This window comes from Hyperolius riggenbachi, chromosome 2 (genome assembly GCF_040937935.1).
Source record: "Hyperolius riggenbachi isolate aHypRig1 chromosome 2, aHypRig1.pri, whole genome shotgun sequence".
NCBI lineage: Eukaryota > Metazoa > Chordata > Amphibia > Anura > Hyperoliidae > Hyperolius > Hyperolius riggenbachi.
In genome coordinates, this window is record NC_090647.1 from 119,167,244 (window position 1) to 119,188,746 (window position 21,503).

The 21,503-nt window shown below is 44.6% G+C and overlaps 2 protein-coding genes across 4 annotated transcripts in view; one reads left to right on the forward strand and one right to left on the reverse strand.

The window, feature by feature from the left end:
• The window catches only part of LOC137544045 (protein D7-like), a 63,156-nt gene extending 62,001 nt beyond the window's left edge, over positions 1 to 1,155 (reverse strand). Inside the window, exon 1 of the mRNA XM_068265112.1 lies at positions 1,120 to 1,155. The gene's annotated coding sequence lies outside the window, so the exon portion shown is untranslated. The remainder of the gene's footprint in view (positions 1 to 1,119) is intronic.
• The window catches only part of NCKAP1L (NCK associated protein 1 like), a 374,626-nt gene that overhangs the window by 116,334 nt on the left and 236,789 nt on the right, over positions 1 to 21,503 (forward strand). For 2 of the 3 annotated variants that reach the window (XM_068267278.1, XM_068267281.1), the window contains exon 1: positions 6,666 to 6,919. The exons of the other annotated variant lie outside the window; for it this stretch is intronic. In XM_068267278.1, the coding sequence (XP_068123379.1) occupies positions 6,818 to 6,919 (102 nt within the window). In that variant the 5' untranslated portion in view covers positions 6,666 to 6,817. Of the gene's footprint in view, positions 1 to 6,665; positions 6,920 to 21,503 lie in introns of those variants that run through there. 3 annotated transcript variants of the gene reach the window in all.

A 21,503-nucleotide genomic window follows, 5' to 3' on the forward strand; every position in this document is an offset into this window, starting at 1 on the left:
GATCCTACAATCAGGGCCGGCGCTACCATTAAGGCAAAGGAGGCAGCTGCCCCAGGGCCCCAGAGCTTGTAGGGGCCCCCAGTGGCTACAAGAGGAAAAAAAAATTTTCAAATCGGCCTTATAGTTTTTGAGAAAATCGATTTTAAAGTTTCAAAGGAAAAAAAATACACATTTAAAAACCTGCCGACTTTAATGGTTAATAGCAAATCCACCTTAAATGCTAGAAACCCTACATTTGCAGGATATGTTAAGGAGATCATTAGGAATAAGAGGAAAAAACAATTTTTCAAAAAGACCTTATAGTTTTTGAGAAAATCGATTTTAAAGTTTCGAAGGAAAAAAGTATACTTTTAAATGCGGTAAATGTCACTTTTAGTAGCAAACCTAACGGTAGTGTAATTTTACATGCATCAAATGAAAGCGCAATACATTTCCTGACGGAGTTTCCAGGTGGTCCATACGCAGCCGCAGCGCTTTGGCCAGGGATCGCTATACAGCCGCAATATGGCTGCATGAAGATCCCTGGCATTTTTTCCTATTTTCCCAATTTTTTTTTTCATGCTTAGAGTGTGGGAATTAAAAAAAAAAAATTATGTGGGGTCCCCCCTCCTGAAACTTTTTAACCCCTTGTCCTCCATGCAGGCTGGGATAGCCAGAATGTGGAGCTCCGACTGATTGGGACTTCACACCCTGACTATACCAGCTGAAAAAACGGTCCCCTAATGCCGATTTTTGTTCCGGGGTATATGTTGGGGGGGGCCCCCAGGTTTATTTTGCCCTGGGGCCCCATTGTTGCTTAAACCGGCCCTGCCTACAATATAATCCCTGGCGTATGTATGTGTGTGTGTGTGGGGGGGGGGGGGGGAGGGGCTTAGGATGCTGTCGGTCTAGGAGAAGCTGGTGATATTGGGCCTTGGGTGGTAAAGAGTGCAAATCCGGCCCTGGTGACCTGCATTGCAGAGCAGTCATTAGGCCGCACCGTAACGCACAACTGTAAGGCAGTACATTGTGAAAAAGCTTTCACTTAAATGCATTACTTTGTACAGCACCACAGAATAAGTTGGCGCTTTATAAATCAATAATAATGTGATGTGAGCCATAGAGAAATGTGGACATTACCTTGTATAACACTTGTCTATTCAGTTGTAACTGATAGCAACTGATCTAGTGTAAATAGACCATGAGACAGGACCAAAAAACTGCCTTTTTTTTTTTTTTTTGCTGTCAGCTTTTTAAAATATGATTGCCATTTTTAATGCCATATTTATGAAAGGGTGATTGTATTTTGCTCAGTGGGGATGGTTATTGGTGATGCATATAATCAGGGCCAGATTTACAACTCAGATGTAGGCACAGGTGTTCTGGCATCCTAAGCTCCGCCCTCTGAACACAAGCCACACCCCCAAGTTAAATATTCTGAACTCTAATCCCTGCCTTATATTAGTAACTGTCCTTAGAATCTTACACTCTAATCACTGTCTCATATCACCCTTAGGGACATGAGAGGGTTAGGGTGTAAGTGCCTGAGTTCAGTCATATGAGGCAGGGATTAGACTGTAAGCTCCTGAGATCAGTGATCTGAGGAGGACGGGCCTCCTTTCCCACATAAGGTGCTTGTAGGCACATGCCTACAGTGCCTTATGGAAAATCCGGCCCTGCATATAATTGCAAGCCAGCGCTGAGTAATATGTTGGCGCTTTATAAATACAATAAATTAATACATATATAAGTTGATACAACTTTTTATGCTAATCACAGCACAATCTCAGTGTGCAGCTGAAAAAAGGACCAATCAAATGCTACTGCTGTGATACCAATCAAATGCTACTGCTGTGATATGTGCATTGTCATCACTGGGTCCAGAGATATGGGACCGGAGCCCCAATCTCTTCATACTGTGCCCCAAATGCCAGGGTATGGAGTGACCATCATGCTGCCTCAAATCTATTTGAGTGGCACTGGCATCCTTTGCTATGGTGCTAGTCTGTCCTGTCTTTAGTACCCCTCCTGTGCCTCCTTAGGCAGAATATGGTGCAGCAGTAATGCATCAGATGGCAGCATCTTATCTACAACAGATTCCCGCGATGTGTCCCTCCAAGCTCAGCACCAGCGGGCCACTACTTCCTGGTTCTTCTGCTAGTCGGGTCATTTTATGCAAGGAGAAGGAGATCGGGCAGGCAGAGAACAGCTGGCTGCTTCTGAGGATGAAAGGCGAGATTCTGAAACACTACTACTCCCTAATCTGCTATAGAGGAGGACATAGGAGGAGGGGACCACTAGACTAACAGGGGAAAGTAATATGACAAGTAGGAGGACCACCACCAGGGAAGCTAATCTATGTGGCCATTAGAACACCAGGTAACTAAGTAATGGTGGGGGATCACTAGACCACCAGAGTAGCAATATGTGGATGGGGGAGCAGTTAAACCACTAAAGAACCTATAACATGTGCATTACAGGAAGACATTCATTTTCAAATCTGTTGTGATGTGCTACATGCACATCCCAGTAGGGGCACCGCTTAGCACGCTGGAATTCTTATACACAACTGTTAATTGCATTAAGAAAGGGATGTATGGTAACACCTTTAAAGGGAACCAGAGACCAATGAAAAAAAAGTTTTATACATACCTGGGGCTTCCTCCAGCCCTATGCACACGGATCCCTCCCACACTGCCATCCTCGGCTGTCTGAAGCGTGCCTTCTACATATCTCTCTGGCGGCCGCCGGAGAGATACGCAGAGAGCACACTTCCTCTTGTGCAGACTGTCCGCGACTGGCAGAACTAATGGGACCCAATACCGGGGCTGCAGACAGTGGAGGACAGCGGCATATGGGAGTGATCTGTCCGCATGGGGCTGGAGGAAGCACCAGATATGTATTAAACTTTTTTTAATTGGTCTCTGGTACACTTTAAAAAACCCAGGCTGTTTATTAACAGTATATTTTAACCTCCTGAGCATTACACCGCTCAGGAGATTTTGCAGCCTCAGAGTCCCCATGATAAATCTAATAGATTTAATGCCTGCAAAATGTTTAGCTATTACTAGGCTAGCTAGTATAGGTTGCCAGCACCCCCCGATTGCCTCCGATCCCCCCGATCCAGCCGCTTATACATTACCCAGCCTGGTTCCAGCGATCTGCGCAGCCTCCCTGCACAGCTTCGGTCTTCTCTATGGGGAGGATCGTACATGACATCATGCGCAGTCACGATCCTCCCCACAGAGAAGTTTTCAGATTTCATAAAAAAACGTCTGTTTGTGTGTTACTGGATGGAGCCTAAACAAGCTTTCGCCCAGCCCTCCCATTCCACATGATACCAAGTCTTGCAATTTGTGGTTGAAGGCAGCAGCCTTGTTTTAACCTTAAAATTGGGTTGCTGCTTCTCTCAGTTCGGTCAAACACTGTCAGGTCCTGTGTCTGCTGGCTTGTCGCTGGTCCGGGTCCTGATATATAAATGTTTGCCGAACTTCTAGATTGTAAGAACACTTGGACAGTGTTCACTTCTCATCCTGCAGTTTGTACATATATCTGGCGCTCTAGTTTCCTCCCTCAGCCCCAATAACATACCATGGGTTACGTGATGAGAGACACTGAAGCCATAGAAAAGGAGACTCTGGATGAAGGTGGATCTCGTAAATGGAGCATGGACAGATGTGTTAACTTTCAGTTTCGCTCACCACGCCACACTGGGGCACATTTGGCTACCTAATTCTGGGGGATCTGGCTATGTAATACTAAGGGCAATTCTGGTTACCTATTACCGAGGGACATCTCTGGCTAACTAACAGTATTAGGCGGACCTCTACTGAGCAAGGCTTGGTCCTGCTAATCACTGCTTTCACTGATATGTCTTTCAGTAGTGCCTTAATAATACTGTAATTCTTCTCTTGGGATTGTTTTTTTTTGTTAAAACACCAGTTTTGGATTCCATTTTCCCCCTAATTTCTCAATTCTTTGTAAAAATGTATGTTTTGTAGATACTGCTATATTTAAAAGCTACCACTAGATGTCCACTTTTCACCACACTGTGCTTTCTCTTAGGGCCCGTTTCCACTAGAGCGAATCCGCATGCGTTGTCTGCATGCGGATTCGCATAACCAATACAAGTGGATGAGACTGTTTCCACTTGTCAGTTTTTTGGTGCGTTTTTCTGTGCAGGATTTTTCTGCACGGTAGGGCCTGTAGAATTCGCCTGCGTGAGGAATGCAGGCGATTCGCAGGCTATGTATTTAATAGGGAAAACGCACATGCGTTTTTTGCCGCGATTTCGCACGAAAACTAATGCAAATTGAACCAGGCAGTGACATGGTTAAATTCGCATATACCCTGCCTATGCGAAATCGCATGCGAAATCGCGGCAAAAAACGCACGCGGAATCGCATCCGCATGCGATTTCATCAGCGGTGGAATCCCGGTGATTCGCACCGCACTAATGGAAACAGGCCCTTAAAGTGGACTGAACTCAGAACTGACCAGTATTAGTTGGTGTGGTGGGAGATCTTGGGCAGCAGGCAATACTTAGAGACAAGATTACTAATTCATATTTCACACCACAACACTCATTGATCAGAAGTTACTTTTACACCTTCCTGTGAATATCAATGTGACTAGCTCAGTCTCTGGCCTTTCTAGAGACCAATACAGACTCCTTTTCATCCTCACCCACTCTAATGGTGGCCACTAATGATCCAATCTTTTTCATCCAATCTTACCATTTCTATGTAATGTAAGGTAACTGCCTGAAGTATCCATTCAGTATATTCACTCAATTTACCCTTATACTACATAGATTTGGTGAGATCGGATGAAAAGTATTGGATCATTAGTGGCCACCTTTAGTGCATTCCTCACCTTCTTTATTTTCTTCTAGCTCTGATGCCATGTCTTATTATTGAAGCCTGACTACTGCTCCAACACAGACAGAGATGGTGTGGATGTGGGGAAGTGATAAGGGGTTTGGCAAAAGTGTGATGATGGGAGATAAGGGGGGGGGGGGGGGGGCAGAGGAAAAGGAAAAGAGTTTGGGGGAGGGAAAAGAGTAAAAAAATGAGGGGAAGATGATGGAAGGTGGGAGGAGAGAAGGACTTTCGACTGTTAATGTCTACAGGTACGAAATTGAATACTCGGGGTAATAAATACCAATCACGTCTTTCCTAACGGGACAAGGTCCCTAACGCACTAAAACATAACCTTTATCAGTCATACTAAAATATATATGAAAAACAAAAGTTTGCTTTCCTAAAACAGAAAGAATTTGCGATAATTCAGGTTGGAGTGAGCTTGAGATGTCTCCCAGGCACCACTGCTGAATGTATGCAAATTAACCATTGTACCCTTAGAAGCTAAACACACCTCCAGAACCGCTGGAATGCAATGATGTGTCAGCTTGTTAATATGTACAGAGCCATAATAATCCAACATGCATACAGACTGTTTCGGATTGTTTGATCCTCATCAGTGCATGGCATGGATTAATTTGGCTCTATGGAGTAGGGCTTGTAAATCCGAGAGGCACAGACTAACCAGCAAGCTCATGGTGACCCAGAACTCATTGGGGTGTGTAAGGGACTACAATGGTCCTAAAAGCCCCCTTACTAAGATGTCAAGAAAAACAAAAGTTTGCTTTCCTAAAACAGAAAGAATTTGCGATAATTCAGGTTGGAGTGAGCTCGAGATGTCTCCCAGGCACCACTGCTGAATATATGCAAATTAACCATTGTAAAATATATATAGGAGCAGCAACATACAGTATATGTATAAATGAGACAGTGCTGTACAATCTGTGCTCGTTAAGCCTCATCTATACGGAACAATTTTCCGTCAGATCGGATCTATTAGACGGAACTATTAGATTAGATAATTTCCAACCGGTCCAATCGGATTGCGTTAGATCTTGCAATAGATTTTGGGTACTTATCAAAGCAAAATGTATCGCAAAAATTGATTTGAAACAATTTGGACATCTACACACAATGCAATTTCTTATTAGATCTATCTGATAGATTAATCTGATGGAAAATTGTATCATGTAGATGAGGCTTAGATAAAGCCACAGATCAGCTGAGTAGTGAGGATACTGCAGAGGCTCACTATCTGTATTACAATAAATCCCTGCCTATTGCATATGCAGTCGCTATAGCTAAGCTGGATCCTCAATTACTCACTCAGTAGCTAACAGTAAAGTAAGGTGATAACACATAGACACACTATCTAAACATAACTCAACATGTTTCACCCTTATCGGCTTCATCAAGAGTGGCAAATATATTCAGTGATAAAGTGTGAAACAAACCTCCCCCCCCCCCACACCAAACAAATAAAAAAAAACCTGACAGCATAGTAGCCCGGTCAGAGCTTCTTGCAACTGTTAATATCTGAAGGGCAAAAACGATAAAACGTCATAAAACACAAATTAATTTTGTTGAATTCTCAGTTTTCAGAATATTTTTGTTTTCAAAATTCAGTGTAGAATGAAAGCAGGAGTAGCAGAAGATACTGTGAGCTTCATACAAGTGAGGAAACTTATACCACAGGCTGACAGAAAGAGGAAGTGGTATGGATGAGAGGTTCTGCATCAGCTTCTGTATACTATGTGACGTTTTGTAAGTTTGACTGTCAGTGGGCGTCAAAGCTCTTGTCTGTTTCAGAAAGGAAGCAGAAGTTGCCTCAAAATTGTACCTTCCAGGGGCTATATGAACACTCATTGGACTGCAGTGACATTGTCTTCATTCCTGAAGCAGGTGGATCTGCGATGGATGCCTGACTTGGAATTATAACAATATTTAAGGATAAAATAATCTATTAACGGTACAAGATGGCTTTGAATTCACCATACCAGCACAAGCTGGCTGAAAGGCTCATGATACTCAATGACAGGGGTAAAGGTGTGTTAGTCCGCATCTACAATATTAAAAAGGTAAGATTCTTTCTCTGTTTTTAGATCTTATTCCCAGTTTTACAACACCGTAGCAAACATCTGGGGTGTTGCCACAAAGACAGATTCTCAGATAGATTTAAGAGCTTGTGAGATGGAAAAAAGCTTTAACTTCCTTAAAGAGGAACTTCAGCCTCAACAAACATAATTCCTAGTCATTAAGTTACAATAGTTATGTTAATTAAAATAGATAGGTAATATAATCACTTACCCACCCTGTTTTAAAAGAACAGGCAAATGTTTGTGATTTCATGGGGGCAGCCATCTTCTTGGTTGAAAGGAGGTGACAGGGAGCATAAGACACAGTTCCAACTGTTCTGTGTAGTGATCACCCCTCCCAGCTGCGCGTGTTAGGATTCAAATCTCAAATTCAAAATAAAAAAAAAACAAATTTGTGCCAAACAGCAGAACAACAATGAGAACATCAGAAATCCCATCATGCTTTGCACAGCATCAGGGGAAAAATGGCCGGGCAAATTTTTTTTAATGGAGCAGAACTTAGCTTCTGTGCAGCTAAAATGAGGCTTGGGTGAGAAATACAAAGTTCTGATGCTGTGAAACTGTTAAAGAAACACCAAGCCTTTTCAGTGCTGCGGAGTAGATTTTTAGTCTAGAGCAGGGGTCTGGAACCTTTTTGGCTGAGAGAGCCATAATGCCACATATTTTAAAATGTATTTCTGTGAGAGCCATACAATATGTTTCAAACTGGGACAGTGCGCATGCACAGCAGAGGGCTTGTGTCATGTCCCTGTTGCCATGGTGATGTGTATGCAGTTGATGAGCCAGGCAGCGGAAGTGTCAGACACATTTTCAGCTTCTCTTGGGTTTCAGCAACATCAGCAATTTCCCAGAGAGACAGAAATACTGACTAACAGCTTGTACAATTAGCTAGCTCACTTGGGGTTTGATTCACTTTATAGGACAAGATCCCCGCACTTTGGCCCAATAGGCTGCCTGTCAAGTGACAGGCAGACTTTTGGGCCAATCAAAGTGCGGGGATCTTGTGCTACAAAGTCACTGCACCTGACTGGGTCCAGAGTGGGACAATTGGAGCAGCTGTTCCTTTTGTGGGGAGCGTAAGTAAGTAAGTAGTGCATGCCAGGCCTACTTTGAATATTTTACTTGTGCTTCACTCTAAGCTGTGCGGCTTGAGCAGTGTAGCTTAGTGAATCAATCCCTACTGATTTGTCTGTGAGCCAGATGTAGCCATCATAAGAGCCACATCTGGATCCCGAGCCATAAGTTCCCTACCCCTGGTCTATAGGTTCACTTTAAAGAGTAAGGCCTCCAGACGGCGTAATTACAAATCATGGGGCCCCCCAGCAAAACTTTGATAGCCCCCCCCCCCCCCATATTCAACAATTTCCCTTGCCTCCTCTTGGGGACCCTCACAGCCTGGGGACCCAACTTCCAAAAGTCATAAAACAAGTGTGGCCATCATAATCTTTATCCCCATAACAAGTGTAGCCACAAAAATACCTGATCTGATGGATAAAGGAAGAGAAATTTAGTAGTTAGTTCCCCCTCACAGCTCTGCCCCACCTCCACCCAGTTTGTGATTGCAGGGCCTGCTTCCCCGTAGTTACGCCCCTGCCTCCAAACACAATAGAATCTTGTTCGTTGGGTCTCTGATGGGACTGATGGGAGTTCACTAATTGGAAGCTTGAGGCATGAAGGCCCTGATAGTGAAAGGTTGGATGACAGTTGAACAGTTGATTCAGTTGAAAAATGGAGTACAGTTGAAAAAGTCTGTGCGATCTAGTAAACCTGGATAGGATTCTTGTAAATGCCCTGTCCAGCTTTATTTTTTTTACATTTACCCCTCCCTGAAACCACAGAGAAGGATGTTGCAGTAGTAAGGTTTGGGTAATAATGAGTGCACGCACTAGTAGTTTAGTTGTTTCTTGCATAAGGAAGTGGTGAATGGAATTGTTTAGGTTGATGTGACAGGTGGTGCCTACTGTATTGATGTGGCATTTAAACAAGAACACTGAATCAAGTATTACACCAAAGTAAAAACCGGGTTACTGATGGTCATGTAAGACTAGGGAATCTAATAGGCCAGACTGGAGGTGATCAAACTAAGAAGACAGCAAGCCTGAGTGGACATGTTGCTCGAGTAGCATGAAAGAAAAGGGAAGAAGAGAGACAAGCTTTAGTTGGAGAGGACAGCAGGATCTAGAAAAAGTGTTATGAGGGCCTAATTTTTAAAAAGCGGTTTGAGATTGAGGTACAGTGAGGAGATGAGGGAGGATAACTATGATTGTTTTGCCAATAAGAAGGCCTGCTTATGATGAACCTCTTTGTAATCCTGGAAATAATCATGCTAACCGTCCTTTCGCCAACTCTGTTCAGCTCCCTGGGAGCTTTGATTGTGTGCTGCTGCTAGCTCTGGGCCTGAAACAGAAGGTTAAGTGAGCAAGAGATGAATGGAGGCTGGAAGGGCTTCATAATCACGGCTGCACATATTTCAACACATGTGAGATTCTATATGGCCTGAGAAGATGGAAGTAAAATGCTGGTAAGATGGTAAGCTGAAAAACAAAAGATGAGATCATGAGATACGTTTTGTGAACTCAGCCCATATTGCGCAATACACAAGAACATCAAATTGCACTGTCTGATATAAACACTTAGCACTTTACTGCCTACTGAGTGCGCTCTAGTGGCTGCCTCGCAAGCGCTTTGAGTCCGACAGGAGAAAGGCGCTATACAAATACTGCAATTATTATATTGAAAGGGGTCACCACTGCAGCAAAATACAACACAGGCGCAAGGTTTTGCTGTACACTTGTACAGTGGAACCTTGGTTTGCAAGCATAAACATGCTTGTGATCCAAAGCACTCTTATATCAAAACCAATTTCCCCATAAGGATTAATGGAAACTGCGATGATTAGTTCCAAAATCCCAAAACATTTATAGAAAAATATTTAATAAAAAGTAGGGTGCTGTATAAAGTGAAAAAGAGTTTCACTATAACTAACAGGACCATTGCTATCTTTTAGCTCACCCCAAACTTTTTTTGTTTGTGTGTGTGTGGCTTTAACAAGGAACTTATCCAATGACTATTGCTTTTGCCTACTTTTGAGGTTTTTACTGTAATGTGACATTGTACAGTCCCTGCACTCAGATTATTTATGTTATTTATTTATTGTATTTATAAAGCGCCAACATATTATGCAGCGCGGGACATTAGTTAAGGTTACAACAATAGGAATGACATACAGCAATAAGACAATACAGGAATACATGCAAACCAGATCACGCAGCACAGTATGAGTACAAGGTAATGCTTCGTCACTCACTGGATGGGAGCATGGAGATAAAGCAAGTCGAGTTCACTCAGATCCATAGCAAGGAGGATATTAAAGAGAATTTGTAAGATAAAAAACCCTCTGGGGGATACTTACCTTGGGAGGGAGAAGCCTCTGGATCCTAGCAAGGCTTCCCCAGTCCTCCGGTGACCCAGCAATTCAGCTCTGTGACCCCCTGAACATCGGCGAGGTAAATATTTACCTACTGCTATCCGGCGCGCTAGCAGCTCTTCATTCAGGCTAAGGCGAAAATACCTGAGCCTGATCATATCCGCTCTACTGTGCAGGTGCGAGTCCTTTGTGCAGTAGAGCGGATCGATCGGGCTCAGCTATTTCCGCCATAGCCTGAAGAAAGAGCCACTAGTGTGCAGGATCGCGGTAGGTAAATATTGCCTGCGCACACTTGTCAGGCTTTGTCGAGGGACTTTTGGGGGAGCCAGCGCTGGATTACCCCAAGCTTCAGAGGATGGGGAAGCCTCAAGGGGACTTTGAGGCTTCCCCTGTCCCGATGTAAGTATTCCCTGGGGGGGTTCTCAGTATTGCCCGCGGGGGAGGGATTCTAACAGAGTCTCTTTAAGCACAATTAAATAGGATCTGTAAAAAAAAACACCTCAGTAGTGGTAAGCCTCTGGATCCTAATGAGGCTTCCCCATCCTCCTCTGTCCCACTGCTTCATTGCTGGCCCCTCAGAAGAACATCCGAGAGATATACATACCACAATCCAGCGCTGCCGCAGCAGCAGCTTTCCATTTGGACTCAGGCGGAAATAGCTGAGCCAGATCAGGCTGCAGGACACTCACGCCTCCGCAATACAGTGGACCCGATCGCAGGGGCGTAGCAATAGGGGTTGCAGAGGTAGCCACCGCATCGGGGCCCTTGGGCCAGAGGGGCCCCGAACGGCCCTCCCTCAACTGCAGTATTAGCTCTATTGGTCCTGTGCTCATAATAATCACTTCTAATGATACTTTGAATAGTGGTAATTATTAACAAACTGTTCCCCATCCCCTTCTTGCACCTCAGACACTGTAGTTGCCATTGGCAGGTTTTGGAGTGCCGTATCAATTGCTATGTATAGAGTGCTTGGGGGCCCCATTGTAAAACTTGCATCGGGGCCCACAACTCCTTAGCTACGCCACTGCCCGATCGGGCTCAGCTATTTTTGCCTGACCCTAATTGGAAAACTGTTATTGCACCTGCGCTAGAACTGGGAAAGATAAATAATGCAGGCGCTACTGCGCCACAGCCGACAAACTTGTCTGCTGTGGTTTCAAGGTAGCCAGTGCTGGCACCGAGGGGCAGAGGAGGACGGGGAAGCCTCATTAGGATCCAGAGGCTTCCCCCTCCCGACGTAAGTATCCCCTGGGTTAAGGGGGGGAGAGGGGGGGGGGGGGGTTACAGTTCCTTTTTAAGTACAACCCTGCAGTGTCATCAGGGGAAAAACCATCGGCTCATTTGTGGAGAGGTTTAATAACTAAACCACCGACACTCTCCTCAGAAGAGTGTTTGTAAGTCGAATTTGTTTGTAAGTTGAGTCCGGTGTTAAACATGGTGAAACGCAGATAAATTACTCACTGTCTGACAACTCATAATTTGGACATACAATACAGTACTGTTTATCCTTTTTTGGATGTTTCCAATGTGCTTTGTAAGTGTCTTAAACTATGCATACCAGTTCATACAATACTGTAACATATATGTAATAATAAAACAGCACTGTATATTTTGTACATGAAGAAAACTTTGTATCTGTAATATGGAAACTGGAGTTGATTGTAAGTAGTGGACTGTCTGTATTGATATATTGCTAACATTCTGAAAGAATGACAGCAGGCTAGAAGTTACACAGCTATGTTCTGCAAACAATCAGCCATTGGATGCCTTGATTACAACAACAGGATGGTCTCACATGGATGCTTTAAGTGCCACAATTCCTTTTAATTCTTGTGCTGGTAAGATGGGTTTTAAATTCCACCATGCTTTATAGCCTAGAACAAACATTGTAAATACCCTGACCTTGTCACTTCTACCTAGTTTTATGATGTCTCCCCATCACCTGGAGTCAGTTGTATGTGATATTTAAGAAAACAAATGGTCTTATCTATTGCCATAAATTAACTAGCATTCTTGTGTCTCCCTCCTGATGTTGTAATTTAGGCATCCAATGATATTTATTCATGTTTGCAGAACAAGCTTTCTCCTTTCAATGTCCAGTGTATACAAGCTTTGTGCTCTACATGTTGTCAGTATACAGTATACAGGAATAGATGAAAGATTCTTAGCTGAGAGCTTTTCTTCTAAGTTTGCCAATAAATGGTATCATCCTGATTTAAAACTTCTTGTTATTCCTATAAAGGGAGCTCAGTTCAGCATATGTGCTGGGGATTACCTTGTATTGCAAGATTTATTGCCTGTCTTGTGGAGGGGACTTGCAGTGTTTTGGCCCATACTAACGGGCTACAATTGTCGCCGCAACACGCGGTGCGCGCGTGTTGCGGTGACAGGTTGCCCGTGAGTATGAGGCGTTGCACGGGCGCGCACCTCGAACCATTGCTCGTCGCTGCTGTCGCCAGCAACTCCGCCGCAACTGTCGCTAGTCCGCGTGAGTATGCGGACTAACGACAGCAACCAGCAGGGAATACCCTGAGTTTCCGGCGGGGGGAGGAACTTCAGTGACAGATTCCTTCGCGTCACTTGCCAGGTCCCTCCGCCGTGTGTATGCGGAGGGACCTGGCGACGAGCTGTCGCCAGCCTGTCGCGCACACGCTCCCGTGTGCTAGCGACAGGCCAGAAATGTTGCCCGTGAGTATGGGGCATTATGTGTGTGAGGTCAGGGACCTTTCTGTGGCACTATGATCTTTTCTTGTCTATACTGGGATGGAGGAGGCGCCCCAAGATGTGATGTGTGAAAGGAATAATATCAGCTGGATAAAACATAAATAAATAAGCTTACCTCTAAAAAAAAGGGTGTAGCCTAAAAAAATGAATATGTTTTTAATAGAGACCAGACACTTGAATGATGGAACCATTCAAGTGTCTGGTTTCTATTAAAATTTGTATTAATTGATTTAGGCTACCTTCTTTTAGAGGGAAGCCTATTTATCCGTTCCACACATCACACCTTGGGGTGCCTCCTCCCTCCCAGTAATATCTCACACCAACACTTCAGCTCGAGGTGTTGGGCATTTATATTGGTTCCTTGGAACCCTTACACCATTTTTTCTTTTCCTGGAAAACAACCTACATTGTCGAAGACTACAGAACCCAAGTGAGGATGGGCTTTCCTCACCAGCCGTTACACTGTGGTTTTCGGCCTGGCAACCTATTCTTGTGAGTATTCTGCACATACAGCTGTTGAGTGTCCCATATCCTCAACGTACTACATTATCAGGGGCTCCCGGTGTCCCTGTCTTTTTGTCTCCTTTGGAAGGCTCTCGGACTCCATTGGTACCTCACCCTCTTCCTCTTGTCTATAACTCTTAAGGCCGTACCCACCACATGATTTTTCCAATAATTTTTCCAACAACTAGCGATTTTGTGAGAGATGAACAATTGTTTCTGTTGTTTTTGCGACGTGAGTACATGCGTGGGATCACTTGAATGACATTTAGTGAAGAGCGGCGATACCAACCATCACGGAGGATGAAATCTCTATGATCCTTGAGGACTCTGCACAAAGTACCACCATCACTTGACTTTGCATTTGTGGCCGTTGTGTGATGTTGTGCAGACTCGCTGGCCAGGAAATGGACCCTGGAACTCTTGGGGACATTGCTGGATCCATCTTCCTCCATCGGGTGGAGACTATTTAGCTTTACAGCCTCTCTGAACAGTGAAGACTTAAAGGAAACATCCAAGAAAAGAAAAAAATAAAGATCCACTTACCTGGGGCTTCCTCCAGCCCCTTGCAGCTGTCCTGCTCCGGTGGCTCCCGGTCTACTCCTCTGGCACAGCCAACCTCGCCAGGTTGGGTTCCGGGTCGACTGCTGCTGCGTTCCATGGCGTGGGTCATGTTTCGCTGACATCAATAGGACGGTACTGTGCAGGTGCAGAACTACTGCGCCTAAGTAGTATCATCCTATTGACGTCAGCGAGACCACATGACCTGCACCGTGGAACGCAGCAGCAGCCGACCCGGAACCCAACCTGGCGAGGTCAGCTTTGCCAGCGGAGGAGACCGGGAGCCACCGGAGCTGCGGCAAGGGCACAGGACGGCTGCAAGGGGCTGGAGGCAGCCCCAGTTAAGTGGATCTTTATTTTTTATTTTTTGCTTGGACCTTTACATCAAGTGAATTTAAAATAAAAAACGGTACTCGCCTATGGAGGGGGAAGGCTCTAGTTCCTATAGAGCCTTCCAGTTCCTCTCGCGGTTCACTCGTTCCATCGCCGTCACCCTTGTTGGAACCTTTGGTGGAATACTGCTCTTTGAGGCTTGGAAGGCTTCAGGCGCCCTAGTGCTCCCAAAGACAGGCCGCTCTGTGCTGCGCATGTGTGAGGGTGCTTTCTTGGGCGCATGTGCAGTACAGAGCCACCCGTCTTCGGAAGCACTTGGGCCCCTGAAGCCTCCCATGGCAGAAGATTTCAATGGGGTGACAGTGCTAGAATGAGGGGACAGTGAGGAATGGGAAAGCTCTATAGGATCTAGAGCCTTACCTCTCCATAGGTGAGCATCTGTTTTCTTTTTTTTCCATTTTAAATCCACTTCAGATTTGCTTTAAAGTGGTCCTGAACTCTCTAGCACTGGACAGAAGGAAAACATATAGAAATTCACCCTGTATATACTTAGAGAGCTTAGCCTGTCTAATTCTACCTCATCTGTGACTAAGCACTAGTTTTAATTTGATCCCTCAGCTGTGTCTGCTGACTGCCATGGCAGAGAGCTCATTTGTAAGCACAGGATGTTAACATGTCTGCTTCCATGAAAGCAGGAAGCAGACAAACTGCAGATTTATTTTAGGGTTTGTATCAGATGTAACAAAGAAATATTTTTATTTAAAGGTTATTATGCTGCTGCTTATCTTTTAGAGCTGAGATGAAGTTCTGAGTTCAGGTCCGCTTTAAAGGTAACTAAGCACCTATTTTACAAAATATATACAATGACCCTTCCACTAAGGCAGGTTCATAAATAGAGTGGGCTGTAGAGGGAGTGACAGGCTTACTTACCTTCAGAGGGCTGCTCTCTAGCCCCCTCAGACAGACATACTCACATCCAAGGTGTCACAGACCGCAAGGCCGGTCTGCGGATGGGGTCAATCGATCAGTGTCAGAAATCCTCTCACGCGGTCATTTTGCTCTCCACGAAGGGTAACCCGACTTCGCAATTTGATGAACCGACTCGTGGAGGGAGCGTTCAGATGCCCAAGGATTCACCACACACATACAATTCAAAGATCTGCCACCAAGCGGGTTACACAGCCCGCTACTGTAATTAAACTAGGACTTTGAGAACGCTCTATTAACCCTTAGCAGTATGCAGGAACCTGGGTCAGATCTTGATATCTGGGCCGGGTTCTCGCATACGGGTTATAAAGGTACACTTCTATTAAACACAGGGTAGCGATTTCAGGAGAATAGGTACGATTGTGTAATCAGCAACAGGTCATAACCGCTAAATGATTTTTAAAACGTTTAATAACAAAAATGCATTATATACAGTTATATACACCAATTAACATATCTCACAAAGCTTAAAAATAAAGGGGTAAAATTAGAAAATTCTTACTTAGTTATGGCTGATAGTCCATTTGGAGAATGAAGAAACAGAGTCCAGTTAAAAAGTAGGCATTCAGGTTAAGAGTCCTTTTGAGCACAGAATGCATCGGTTCCCCTTGAACGCATGCCTGGACTTTCATGGTCGATGGAATTTGGAGAACTGGGCGGGTTTGGTCCCGCCCCACTTTTATAGGACCTGAGTTTTGGGCTGTCATTACCTGGAAAGTAGGTGTGTTTAAGGCAGGGTTATCTCCTGGCAGCAAGGTTGCCACCCCCCGACTAAAGTGGTTTTCCTACGGATTCCTGACAGTTCGAAAATTGCAGTTCAGGTCAATGATAGAACTGATTTCTAGGTATCAGAAAATGTGTTTTTTGTCTTTCTGCGACAAGGCTATTTTGAATTACAAATACATAAAAGTTCTCTTTGTTTGATTGTATGATTTTGGAGGGAATCTCTTATCTTCCTTGTTGGAGCTAGTTTCTGGGACATGAGCGTATGCAGCCAAATGGCTCTGCCTAGGGGGTCGGCCACGTGTGAAATTCTTTTCTGACCTGACACAGGATGTGGGTGAGGGGCTGTTGCTTCCAGTGAGAAGAGCAAAAGGAAAGGTATTTTGTTTTATTCTACACAGGACTGACAGTAATGGGCTGGACCATTCCGCAAGTCGTTGGCGATTGCGCACGACTTTCCGTAATGTTCACCACACAAGGACTAAATCTCCCAGCATGCATTGTGATGGGATTGCACATTACTGTAAACTGCTGCAGCAGCGGGGCTGCCTGGAGAAGATGGAGGAGCGCATACAGACAGGGGGTTAGGGCGCAACGTATTGCAAAGTATTGCCTGTCACCCCCACATGACTCACTCTATTTATAGATCTCTCTTAGAGGGTGGTTCATTTTATATATCTTGTAAAATAGGTGCTCGGATCCCTGTAAAGGCTCCAGTTCACATAGGGCAAATGACCTATGTGACTGTTCAGTTCGTTTGTATATGTGGTAACTGACATGCCTCATTCACTGTCCATACCACTGCATCACTAGGTTTGTACTGCTTGATGCGGTACAAAACAATGTGACAGACCATGTGAACCGCCCCTTCCCACATATAAGAGTGGACTTTACTAATCAATGATCAAGCTATACAGTGGGTTGCAAAAGTATTTGGCCCCCTTGAAGTTTTCCACATTTTGTCACATTACTGCCACAAACATGAATCAATTTTATTGAAATTCCACGTGAAAGACCGATACAAAGTGGTGTACACGTGAGAAGTGGAGCGAAAATCATACATGATTCCAAACATTTTTTTACAAGTAAATAACTGCAAAGTAAGGTGTGCATAATTATTCAGCCCCCTGAGTCAATGCTTTGTAGAACCACCTTTTGCTGCAATTACAGCTGCCAGTCTTTTAGGGTATGTCTCTACCAGCTTAGCACATCTAGAGACTGAAATCCTTGCCCATTCTTCTTTGCAAAACAGCTCCAGCTCAGTCAGATTAGATGGACAGCGTTTGTGAACAGCAGTTTTCAGATCTTGCCACAGATTCTCGATTGGATTTAGATCTGGACTTTGACTGGGCCATTCTAACACATGGATATGTTTTGTTTTAAACCATTCCATTGTTGCCCTGGCTTTATGTTTAGGGTCATTGTCCTGCTGGAAGGTGAACCTTCGCTCCAGTCTCAAGTCTTTTGCAGTCTCCAAGAGGTTTTCTTCCAAGATTGCCCTGTATTTGGCTACATACATCTTCCCATCAACTCTGACCAGCTTCCCTGTCCCTGCTGAAGAGAAGCACCCCCAGAGCATGATGCTGCCACCACCATATTTGACAGTGGGGATGGTGTGTTCAGAGTGATGTGCAGTGTTAGTTTTCTGTCACACATAGCGTTTTGCATTTTGGCCAAAAAGTTCCATTTTGGTCTCATCTGACCAGAGCACCTTCTTCCACATGTTTGCTGTGTCCCCCACATGGCTTGTGGCAAACTGCAAACATGATTTCCTATGCTTTTCTGTTCATAATGGCTTTCTTCTTGCCACCCTTCCATAAAGGCCAACTTTGTGCAGTGCACGACTAATAGTTGTCCTATGGACAGATTCCCCCACCTGAGCTGTAGATCTCTGTAGCTCGTCCTGAGTCACCATGGGCCTCTTGACTGCATTTCTGATCAGTGCTCTCCTTGTTCGGCCGGTGAGTTTAGGTGGACGGCCTTGTCTTCGTAGGTTTACAGTTGTGCCATACTCCTTCCTTTTCTGAATGATTGCTTAACCAGTGCTCCGTGGGATGTTCAAGGCTTTGGAAATCTTTTTGTAGCCTAAGCCTGATTTAAATTTCCCAATAACTTTATCCCTGACCTGTCTGGTGTGTTCTTTGGACTTCATGGTGTTGTTGCTCCCAATATTCTCTTAGACAACCTCTGAGGCCGTCACAGAGCAGCTGTATTTGTACTGACATTAGATTAAATACAGGTGCACTCTACTTAGTCAATAGCACTCATCAGGCAATGTCTATGGGCAACTGACTGCACTCAGACCAAAGGGGGCCGAATAATTATGCACACCCCACTTTGCAGTTATTTGATTTTTTAAAAATGTTTGGATCCTGTATGATTTTTATTCCACTTCTCACGTGTACACCACTTTGTATTGGTCTTTCACGTGGAATTTCAATAAAATTAATTCATGTTTGTGGCAGTAATATGACAAAATGTGGAAAACGTCAAGGGGGCCGAATACTTTTGCAACCCACTGTATATCAATCAAAAATGAATCAAAATGATTTTGGTAATTAATAGCTCTTTATTCAATCTGAGTTGTCTATTTATTAATTACAATGTTAACCAGTGATGACAGACAGAGAGGTAGCACATGGTTATACAACATAGCACAAGGTTAGCACGCAAACGGTAAAAGATGCATGATCATGTGATTTTGCAAAGACCCAGCAATTCAAGTCCGAGTTAGTCCATGGGGAGCATGGGAAGGGTGTCATGTGCATTGCCAAAGGCTTACAATGTAAAGGGGAGGGACATACTTCATAGGGCTGCAGAATAGGTGCTTGGCCACGCGTGCCTCCCCTATCGTGCTCCTGTTCCTGGGAGCCTTCTGCGCCTGCGATAGAGGTGCGCGTACGTGGCCAGGACATGCATGCGCATTACAGAACAACTGAGGTCGAGAGGAGGATTTATCGTGATGGTCGGTGAAGGATCAAGGGGCAGTGGGTTTGCCCAGTATGGTGCCAGAATTTTTTTGTGGTAGCCCTGAATCCACCCCCCCCCCCCCTCCCCATTTTAGCAAGTGTTTGCTAAGCATTATTGCCTTAGTGCCTTGTATTATTTTCCCTTGTTATGTTTAGTTAAACTAAACAGTCACAGTACATAAAAGTCTTTTTGTAGTTGTCAACTTATGTGGGTGTCTCCTCATCTACACAGACTTGCTTCCTGTCAGTTAAATTCAGATTATGTTATGAGGAAGAGGATGTGAAAAGTTATGCTTAGCTAAACATAGTTCCTTCTATGTACCATATATTAAAGTGACAGCACAAGTGTTTGCCACAGCAAACTATAGTGCATCTATAAACGTTAAAGCGCTTATTAAACAGCAGTGCGACATTACAGGTGCCAAAACATTCTATAATATTGTTATACACTATCTGCACTGAGTTAGCACTACCCTCTAAAGTCACTGAATTGTGAACAAGTATTAAAATAATTTCTGTTAGCCAAGAGCATTATGTAGGAAGAAAAAACTACGGTAAGTTTTGTAAAAGTAATACCCTTTAATGGCTAACTTATAAAAGTGAATTATGTCATCTTCATGTTTACTTTTTACCTGCATTTTTGTTGTTGTTTTGCATACAGTGTTTTACTTCAACTAATATGTGGCAATATGCCTGAACAGGGGGACTAGTTCCCTGAGAGCTTGCATAATTTAAAGAGAAACTCCGACCAAGAATTGAACTTTATCCCAATCAGTAGCTGATACCCCCTGTTACTTGAGAAATCTATTCCTTTTCACAAACAGACCATCAGGGGGCGCTGTATGGCTGATATTGTGGTGAAACCCCTCCCACAAAGAAATTCTAAGTACGTACTCTTGGCAGTTTCCTGTCTGTGAACCCTGTTGCATTGTGGGAAATAGCTGTTTCCAACTGCCAAAACAGCAAACAGCAGCTACATCACTTGCCAGCAGTAAAAATGTCACCATGTGATAAATGTCAGAATATCAATCAGGGATTTAAAATATTTTACAATGGGCAAACACTGACTAAATCATTTATACATAATTATTGTAAAAATGAAGCACTTTTTTATTACATTATTTGCACTGGAGTTCCTCTTTAAAGGGAACCTCAAATAACTTTAAAAAAAAGAGTTTCAGTTACCTGGGGCTTCTACCAGCCCTCTGCAGCCATCCTGTGCCTGCGCCGGTGCTCAGCGATCCTCCAATCCCCTAAGCTAAGTATTGATTTCCCCGACTTGCAAGTTAATGGCCACTGCAACTGTGCGGCACTGTCCACACGCATTCTCGTTCACGCTCCCGTCACAGGGAGCATCCTGCGCAGGCGCAGTACGAGAAAATCTCAACTGCGCCTTTGTACGATGCTCTTGGCTACAGAAGCATGAATGAGGACAGACCCACAAAGACAGTGTGGCCGGTGACTGAAGAAAGCGAAACTGAGTTGCAGCGTGGGACTGAAGGATCCCTGAGTAACGGCGCGGCCACAGGACGGCTGCAGGGGGCTGATAGAAGCCCCAGGTTAGAGTAACTCTTTTTTTTAAAAAGTTATTTCCGGTTTCATTTAACTTGATCAGTTATCCATTAAAAGGTATTACTTTTACAAAACAATTTTTTCTGCCTGTATAGTGAACGTAAAGGATACGTCCAGGCAGTTTAAAAAATCTAAATCCACTTACCTGGGGTTTCCTTCAGCCCCTTATAGCTGACCTATGCCCACACCACAGCTCCGGTGGCTCCCGGTGTCCTTCGCTGCAGAAACCGACCTCGCAAGGTTGGCTTGTGGGTCGGCTTCTTGTGCGCTCCGCCGCGCGGGTCACATGGTCTGGCCAACGTCATCGTGACTGTACTGTGCAGGCGCAGTAGTTCTGTGCCTGCACAGTACATTTGTGATGACGTCGGCCAGACCACGTGACCCGCGCGGCGGAGCACACAAGAAGCCGACCCAGCAAGGTCGGCTTCTGCAGCAGAGAACACCGGGAGCCACCAGAGCTGCGGCAAGGGCACAGGACGGCTGCCAGGGGCTGGAGGAAGCCCCAGGTAAGTGGATTTTGATTTTTTAAACTGCTTGGACGTATCCTTTAAATCTAAATACAACCCTGAAGTATACAGCTTGCTCCAGCCGGTGAGGAGTTCGCTCACTCCTCTCTCTTAAGGCTCCTACACATGCTTGACTTAAGTCTCAGCCTCAGCCAACGTCATTGTCAGCCTGACTGACGGCCAACTTCATTGGTCACGCTGATCCTCTGCCCGCCGTGTGGCGTCAAGCATGCTCTGCTACATCATTCCTCAGTGCCTCCCGC